The following is an 8,782-nucleotide window of genomic DNA, read 5'->3' as shown; positions in this document are numbered from 1 at the left end:
GAAGAGTCTCTTGCTTAATTCCTGCAGAAAGAGCAGTCCAGCCTCATTACCATTAGCACAAAAATGCTCTCCAGAAAGATCCCAGGAATTTACTGCATGCAAATGCCACCACTGCCATGCCCAGGGGAGGAGAGGGGACAGGATGAGGAACTGCAGTTCTATTTATTATTCAACTGGAATTATGTATTTAAAAATGCTCCCTTACACATGAAGCTCCCAGGAAGTAAGAATGTGCTACTGCTTCATCTCATGGAAGAATTGGTTCCTCGTTGCATAAGCTTTTCACAAAGTATGTATTTAAAATAAATCCCTTCACAGTAACTCCAAGTGCAGTACGTGCTCCCTGTGTGACATTTATCCCATCAAAGCATCCTAGCACAAAAATCTGCCTTGAATTAAAGTTTTGGGGCTGAGGTGAAGAATTCCCAGCCCCTGCCCACCCCTGCTCTGCAATCCTCACCTCTCCTTCCCAGGCACTCTGTTAGGCTGCGGGAACTTTCAGTGTAAGAAGTTAAATGTGAATAAAAATCTCTGCACTGTACCTGACTGACACTGCTCCTTGTCTGGTTTGTTTCAATTTGCCAGTGCTCTACCAAACAATTCTGTTTTCTTTAACTCCTGGCAGGAGGGAATCCTTACAGGAGTGCTGTCCCAGAGCTGACCTGACACAAAACCCAGCAGAAAGGGCAGCTGGGGGGAAAAAAAGCCACATTTAAGATAAGCAGTCAGTTTGGGTTATCAGAACCCAGGGGAAAGTGAGGGGTCCTACTCCTTCAGTGTTCTCCAGGGAGCAGGAGAGCACTTCAGCTCCTGGCTGGGCTCTGAAGATGCATTAATGTTGTTCTGGATAAAAGCAGCAAACCACAAAGCACAGCTGAAGGCTGGGATGTACCCAGAGCCCTGCTCATGCTGCCTGCACACTGCGAATGTTTCCATTACTAACCTTCCTCTCCTGGACTCTAATTATGGAGGGATCCAGTCCAACAGTGCAGAACTAAAAGCAGGAAATACATTTCAAACAGCTGGGGAGCTTCACCAGCAAACACAGAGCCCTGAAGCTCCAGTTTACCGGTTCTTTATGCAAAATCAGCTGCTCACCAGTTCAACCACTGGAAGGGTTTGATCCTCCTCAGGGTGCAGGATCCTAAATAACTACTGCTGGCTTTGCTAAATGTCCTTTTGGAGGACTCACACCCAACCTGTGGAGGGCTCGACGCTCCAGCTGTGTGGGGAGCTGTGACCGCACTAAGAGCAGCTACACAGAAACCTCTGGGCACTGCCACGACTCCTTGGGACAAGGCAGAGCCCTCGAGCTAAAGTCACTGAGGGAACACAGCTGCATCCGGACTGACACTGGGGAGAGGCCACCACGGGGCAGGGCGGGGCAGGTGCCTTCTCCAATCCCAGGCAGCCCTGGGGAGGCTCCTGCACAGCCTGTGCTGCCCAGAGCCGCCCTACTCCGCTGCCTCCTGGCTCTGGGGCTTCTCCTTCCTCTGCTCCTTGTCCCCTGGGGGAGCCGAGTTCTCCTCAGGGCTCGTCTCCGAGTCCTGCTCCTGTTCTGCTTCCAGAGGCAGGGAGGGAGGCTTTTTTGGCAGAGCTGGTGTTGCAGCACCTGCGGAGAGAGCACAGTTAAGAGTTACTCTATGGCTACGTGTGTTTTGTCACAGCTTTTAATTACCCTCAGATTCCTTCTGCCTAACATTAGTTTATTGACACGGAGCTATCCAGACCTTACAGTGCCCAAAGCACTGCTGAAAGGAAGCTCAGGTACAGTCTCTCAGCTGTCAGAATTCAGTACAAATGGAGGAATTAACTCATGCTCTGGAAGGGAAAACATTTTCTAGAATCACAGAATCTCAGAACGGTTTGGGTTGGAGGAACCTTAAAGCTCACCTCATCCCACCCCACGCCATGGGCAGGGACACCTTCCACTAGCCCAGGTTGTTTCAAGCCCTGCCCAGCCTGGCCTTGGCCTTTTCCAGGGCTCCAGGGGCAGCCACAGTTGCTCTGGGCAGCCTGCCCCAGGGCCTCCCCACCCTCACAGGGAAGTGCCACTTCCAGCTCCACTGAAGCTGGTTTATGCTCAAGCTGGAGCCCCAACCAAAGTGTTGTTTTCAGTTCACAGCTTTAGCAAATGTGGGGAGGGTTTCCAGGCAGTTAAAGTAGCTACTTACAGAATTAAATCACAACAGGACACAAGTTGTCTCTACACTTAAATTAAGGGTGCCAGCTGATGCTATGAACCAGCTCCCTTCTCTGATCTGGATAATAAAGTCCTTCAGGTACACCCTAAACCCTTGGTGAGTTTTATTTTTCAGATCTTCTGGCTAAGTCTTCCCTGCATGGAAAGTTCATTCCATGTGTGAGAAATGGAACATGTCCTTAGGGATGCCAAAGAAAAGAGGCCTGGATTACACAACCACTCTCCTGGTTCAGTCCACAGGCAACAAGACCAAGAGTGACAGAAAATCACCACGATGAGCAACATCTCCAGCGCATTCCTCCTCGGAAGCTGAGGGGTGAGAGGAGGTCATGCTTGGAATGGCTCAGGAGATGCTCCTACCCAGCCCCAGCACACAGAATCATGGGCTGAGCCTCCAAAGGCTCACACCACCTCCTGAGAACCCTCAGTCCCTCTAAACCCAGCAGCATCTGCAAGGCTGGGCAGCTTCAGAGCAATCCAGCTGTAGTTATTGCTGTCAGAGAAATGATGAAAATGCTTTGGAAAATTGTCTGTCCTTTCCCTTCTCTGCAGCAGCCTGTCTGTGCACAGCAGCTCCTGGGCCCTTCCAAAGAAAGGCAAGAGGTCTGGTTGCTGAAAATGCCTCCTTTCCACAGCAAGATCACAATCCCATGCTAATGGAATCTTTGTGGCTCAGACAGGAAGGGCAACTTTCCCAGCCTCCCACATCCCTGCAAAAGCAGGAGAGTGAAATACACTTACACAGAGCATCTTCCTGAACTCAGAAATCCGGGAAAGCTATCACCAAACATTGCTCTCACTGCTGTATGAGCAAGTCAGTCCCTTCCTGAAGATGTGCTGTAACTCTTCCCAAGGGAGGAGACATTTCTTTGCTTTCCTCCCACATCTCCACTTGAAAGAACAGCAGAGGAGACATACCTGGGGGGAGCTGCATGGCTTTCCCATATCCTGCAGCAGAGGACATGGCTTGACCCAGGGCCTGGTTGGAGCCCAAAGGCTGCTGAGAGCTGGATTTCCCTGACACAGCAGCTTTCTGCTTGGATTTGGACTCTTTAGAGGGCTTGGTCCAGACCAGGCTCTCCCCGACCTGCAGAGCAGCTCCCATCTTCTGGGCCATCTCCACCATCTTCTCGAGAAGTAAAAAGAGAAGAGCACTGTAAGCAGGGACACGTCAGACAACAATAAAGTCAACAACACCATCAAAAAAACCTACAAGAAAAGAGCTGTGCAGAGCTGGCTGCAGCTTGGTGCTTGGGGGAAACATCTCTGCTAATTCAGTCCCTTAATTAAGAGGGAATCTTGTCTCGCTCTGTATTGATTGAAGAACTGAGCTTCAAAGAGCAGAAAGGAAGCAAGCAGCTCTCAGCAGGCGCCCGCTCCGCTCGGAAAATCTCATAAGCAGAATTTCTTCCTAATAACTGGACTCAAAGTCAAACCTCCTCCTCATTTGCTGCCAGCCCTGGGGTGGCTCCTGAGCTCAGGCACAAACCTCGGGGTCGAAGTCGGGCGCGCTGCTCTCCCTGGCCACTGTGACCTTCCTCTCCATCTCCTGGTACTGGCTCAGGGCCCCCTGCTTGTCGCCCTGGTTGTAGAGCAGGACAGCGTAGTTCAGGTTGATGAGGGGGTTGCACCTGCAGCAGACACGTGGGAGGCATCACATTCCCTGTGGGAACACTTATCCTGGCTGGAATAATGCTAAGATGTGCCCGAGCAGCAAAGCTGGACACACCTCCCTGTCTGGCACTGACGGAGAGGCTACAGCCAAAGCCCTGTGGGAGCATGGCTGAGACCCTTGCCCTGATGACAGACCCAGTGCTGGGCTCTGCAAAGTCCCCCCGTGTCAGTGACAACGTAAATCCCTCCCCTGGCTGCCTCCCTCTCTGCAACAGCCAGTTCTGTGCACCTGGGGGCCATCCCGGGGCTCTCCTGGTGTCCCAGCCCCTTCCTCCCAGGACAGGCAGAGCAGTGACAGGGGCTTTTGTCACACTGAGACAGATGATCTTTGATTTACCTCGACTCTCCCAGCATTCCCAGTCTGCAGGAGAGCAGCTCACCATGGGACAGGCAGTGGAACAGAGCCCTGCTCTTGGGTTTTGTTTTATAACCTGACACACCACAGAATGTGCTGTTCACATTTCATTTCTTCACCTCTTCTCTCTCCTTCCCCCAGCAAAACCACACACAACTGAAGGTACTGCAACAGGTGAACACAGGCACCTGCACGCTCCTGCCTCCCCTCCTGAATGCAGTTTCACAAGGCAGAGCTGCTCCAAACACTCTCGTTTTCCAAACGATCCGCTTCCTTCACTAGGACACATTAACCCTCCCCATCTGGCCCGCCCAGGAGTGCCAGGGCGGGGGTGGAGGAGCTCTGCCTGCCCACAGCTCCCCGTGTGGGCCCCACAGCAGCAGCCCTGCACACAGGCCAGGCAGGGACGCTCCAATGCTCCGTGGGTTCACAAGAAATGTGAGTGAGGAACTGGTGCCCTCTCCTGGAGCGTGGCTGGGATAACTGGAACCACCCACGGCCAAGGCAGAAGCAGCATCCTCTGGAGCAATGCAGAAGGGGAGGACCCTGCTGGCACTGGGCAATAAATGAAGTGTAACCTGCAGGCTCTGACTCGCCAGTCCTGGTGACTCTCCATCCCAGTGCAAGGAAGGCAACTCTTAGAAGAAATCTGACTGCATTTATAACCATGGCTTCTCCTTTAACTGGGAAACTGGAATGCTGAGCCCACCACAGAAGAAACATTTTGCCAAAACACTGAGGAGATCAGACAGTCCTGGGAACAGCCAGTTTTAAATTTAATTGAACCTGATGGAGCTATTTCACTGCTATTTCACTGCCTTCAAGAGCTGAGAAGCAATATGACAGCCAGAGAAAAATCAATAGCTGAATACCCACAGAAAGGACAGTCACAAGCCAGAACCAGGAGTGGAACACCTTTTTCTAAACAGTGCTCCAAGCTATTTCCATTCCAGCCCCCAGCGTGGCACCCAGGCCACTACAAAAGCATTCCTGATGACAGACCCAGTGCTGGACTCTGCAAAGTCCCCCCGTGTCAGTGACAATGTAAATCCCTCCCCTGGCTGCCTCCCTCTCTGCAAACCAACCACCTTCATCCCAAAGAGCTCCAAACACGCCGGCAAAGGAAACTTGTGGGGACACAGGTTCAGCCACACCATAACTGGCTAAAATCCACAGCGTGTCAGCTGAACCAGCCTCACAGTCTGCATGTTCCTCCCAGCAGGCCCTGGCAGTTGGAATTCATTTCTGCTTTGCTGAGGGTTTCTTTTGCTGGTTGGACTGTAGAGCTGGAGCATTGCCCGAGTGCCAAATACTTGGGCAAAGTTGTAGAGCCAATTGACTGCTCCTCCTCTTTGAGCAGAGGACACAACCCCCCAACTAAAGAGCCTGTGCTGCCTTTAAGGTCCTGTCCTGCCTTGCCAGGCATGGAAAGCTGATTAGAACAGAACCATGGAATGGTTTGGGTGGGAAAAGACCTTAAAGCTCATCCAGTGCCACCCCCTGCCACTGTCCCAGGCTGCTCCAAGCCCCATCCAGCCTGGCCTTGGGCACTTCCAGGGATCCAGGGGCAGCCACAGCTGCTCTGGGCACCCTGTGCCAGGGCCTGCCCACCCTCCCAGGGAAGGGTTTATCCCTTGTATCTCATCTATCACCACCTTGTGTGGCCCCTGCAGGTGGAAGTGCTTTTGGCTCCACTCTGTCACCTGCAGACAGACTCTGGGCTCAGCAGGGCTGGTAGGTCTAAGTGTGCAAATATTCACAGTAAACTGGGGACAGAAACAAAACTATTAATAAATCTGAGATAATTTTGATTTTGTGCCTGAAATAATGACTTACTCTGAGGTTCAGCTTAACATTTCTGAAACCAAGTGCTCTGATTTTAAGACTCAGACTGCAAGCATAGATGTTCTTAATGAAGGAGCTGCCCTTTTATTTGCTCTATACAAACTTCTTGCACATTCTCCCAGCTAAAATCTTCCCTCTGCCCAATTCAGAACAGACTCTACCCCAGGCATCTCACTGCTCTACACTGTGCTCAAACTTTGGGTTAAAAAGTATGTTTTCTTCTATTCAGTCTGCTCCACTGTGTATAAATATTCACCAAAAGGAGGGCTGGCATCCAAAGTCATCACCACTGACTCACTAACCAAACAGCAAAACAAAAAACAGCTTTGGGTTGCTCTGAAATAAAATCCTCTCTCAGTTTTCAGAGCTAACTTGAATTTTAAAAAAAATGGTTTTAACACTGTCACTTGCACAGCTACAAGAATGAAAGTGTTTCCCTACTGCAAACCATTTAGGGTCGAGGCACAGTGAGAGGCAAAGGAAATGAGGTGCAGGAAGGCAAAGCAAGACCAAACAAGTGACAGCTCTGACAAAGACTTACTTGTCCAAGGCCACAGCTTGTTCATAGGAACATTTGGCGTTCTCGATGTCTTCAAGGTTGGTCAGAGCAACTGCACCAAAGCAAAACATACACACAGGAGGAGAAGTTTCATGAGCAGCTCATTTTTAGGACAATTCTGAATGCCATAAAACAGGTGCCAGCAGGGTTGTCTGGAGCACTGCCAGGATTAACCCCACTGAAAGGAACGGTCCGGGTTGGAGTGACCTTAAAGCCCATCCAGTCCCAACCCTGCCATGGGCAGGGACACCTTCCACTAGCCCAGGTTGTTTCAAGCCCTGCCCAGCCTGGCCCTGGACACTTCCAGGGATCCAGGGGCAGCCACAGCTTCTCTGGGCACCCTGTGCCAGGGCCTTGCCACCCTCACAGGGAAAGATTCCTCCTCAATATCCCATCTAACCCTGCAATGTCACTTCTGACATGTTTATCTAATTTCACCCCAAAAACATCCAGTGCTGGAAACCCACACCCACTCCTTAGGCAACCCAACCCCAGTCTCACATGTGTCAAGTCTTGTCCCACGTTTAATCTGGATCTGACTGCAAGTTTCCCTTCTATTCCCCCAGAGAGAAGAGATTGGGCAACAGCTCCTCAGTAATGCTGTGCTTCCTTTAATTCATCACACAGCTCCTGCCTGTGCCGTGGCATTCCCAGGTGGGATGCACAGGCAGCTGCACGGAGCATCCCCCACCTGCCAGGAGCATGTAGAGCTCTGCCATCTTGGGCTGGAAGTTGATGGCAGCGCTGAGGAAGTGGAAGGCTGAGGCGTACTGCTGCATCGTCAGGTGCACCAAGCCCAGGTTGTACAGGATCTTCCAGTCAAAGGGAGCCAGGTAGTTTGCCCTCTTCAGGCAGCTGATAGCCTTGAAAAAAGAGGGATAAATATGCTAGAACAGTCTCCTCATGACAGGAATCTTGTGCTTGCATGGAATTTGATGCAGATGGGAGAAAAATGGAAACTGGGTTCTTACTGCTACGTATTTCTTCTTCCCAAAGAAGCACATGCCAATGTTGTTCCAGAGAGGGGGGCTCTCAGGAACACTGCTGGCCACCACCTTGTACTTGGAGAGGGCGACATCGAAATCCCCGTGGGCCTGCATCATGCTGCCAGCAGCCAGGGTGGCCTGGGGACGAGACAACAGTGAGCCACTCACAGCCCCGTTTGCTCAGACACAGCAAGAACACCAGAGGACAAAATGATTAAACTGAAACCGTCTCAGGAACAACCCTTTCACTTCTAAGGGCTGCCAAGACCAACAGTGGGAGCAGATGGGGACTCTGGAATCTCCTACCACAGAGCAGAACACAGGGTGAAGAACAAACCTGAGTCTGCTTCTTCCTGCACTATTTTGATCCTAACTGTCTCAGACATGAGTTTGCCCAGAGCAGCTGTGGCTGCCCCATCCCTGGAAGTGCCCAAGGCCATGCTGATGGGGCTTGGAGCAACCTGGGCTAGTGGAAGGTGTCCCTGCCCATGGCAGGGGGTGGAACAGGATGGGCTTTAAGGTCCCTTTCAACTCAAACCATTCTGTGAGTCTGTGATTCCATAAACATTGCAACATGACATTGCAAATGTTTAGGGTGTTTTTTGGGGTGACAGAAGTACTTCTTAGAGTCTGAGGCTCTGAAAAGATCTGTGCACTAATAGATTGTTTTTACAACCAAGCACAGATAGAAATAGTTCTGGTGCAAGTTAAGTGGGGAGTAAAATGCACTCAAGCAAGACATATGCAGCAAAGCTCTCCTAGTTCACACTGACTGGCTGATACTGCGAATTAATGGGAATATGCATGGGGGAAAAAATGGAAGTGAGTACAACACACTATATTTAAACCACACTAGTTAAGTCCTTTAGAAGATTTCACAGTGACAAGTAAAATCCGTAAGTGTAAAGGTGTTTTCACAACAACTCATGTTTGTCAACCACACATTTCAATGCTCTGCATCGTTAACAGGGAAAAAAAGGAGAGAAATGAAGTAACAGCCCTAAAAAGGGAAGCAGTTCCACAACGAGGAATGAAACCTAGATACCAAGCTCAGCTTTCCAGGCCACAGCCAAGGAAATACACACAGCAGCTGGAAGCACAGGGTATCAGCAGATGGGAGAATAATAAAATGCAGTATCACTTGGATCACAAGGGACCTG

At 50.7% G+C, this 8,782-nt stretch overlaps 1 protein-coding gene across 3 annotated transcripts in view; it reads right to left on the bottom strand.

Moving 5' to 3' along the window:
- Positions 1-143: 143 nt before the first annotated feature.
- BBS4 (Bardet-Biedl syndrome 4) overlaps positions 144-8,782 on the bottom strand; it is a 33,526-nt gene continuing 24,887 nt past the window's right edge. For all 3 annotated transcript variants that reach the window (XM_008631305.2, XM_017731135.1, XM_017731137.1), the window contains 6 exons: positions 7,608-7,760; positions 7,328-7,499; positions 6,619-6,688; positions 3,693-3,834; positions 3,122-3,329; positions 144-1,612 (listed from right to left, as the gene is read on the bottom strand). In XM_008631305.2, coding sequence (XP_008629527.1) covers positions 1,455-1,612; positions 3,122-3,329; positions 3,693-3,834; positions 6,619-6,688; positions 7,328-7,499; positions 7,608-7,760 — 903 coding nt within the window. In that variant the 3' untranslated portion in view covers positions 144-1,454. The remainder of the gene's footprint in view (positions 1,613-3,121; positions 3,330-3,692; positions 3,835-6,618; positions 6,689-7,327; positions 7,500-7,607; positions 7,761-8,782) is intronic.

This window comes from Corvus brachyrhynchos, unplaced genomic scaffold, assembly GCF_000691975.1.
Source record: "Corvus brachyrhynchos isolate BGI_N302 unplaced genomic scaffold, ASM69197v1 scaffold164, whole genome shotgun sequence".
NCBI lineage: Eukaryota > Metazoa > Chordata > Aves > Passeriformes > Corvidae > Corvus > Corvus brachyrhynchos.
The sequence above is the reverse complement of the archived record's forward strand: the minus strand, read 5'-3'. Positions and strand labels throughout refer to the sequence as shown.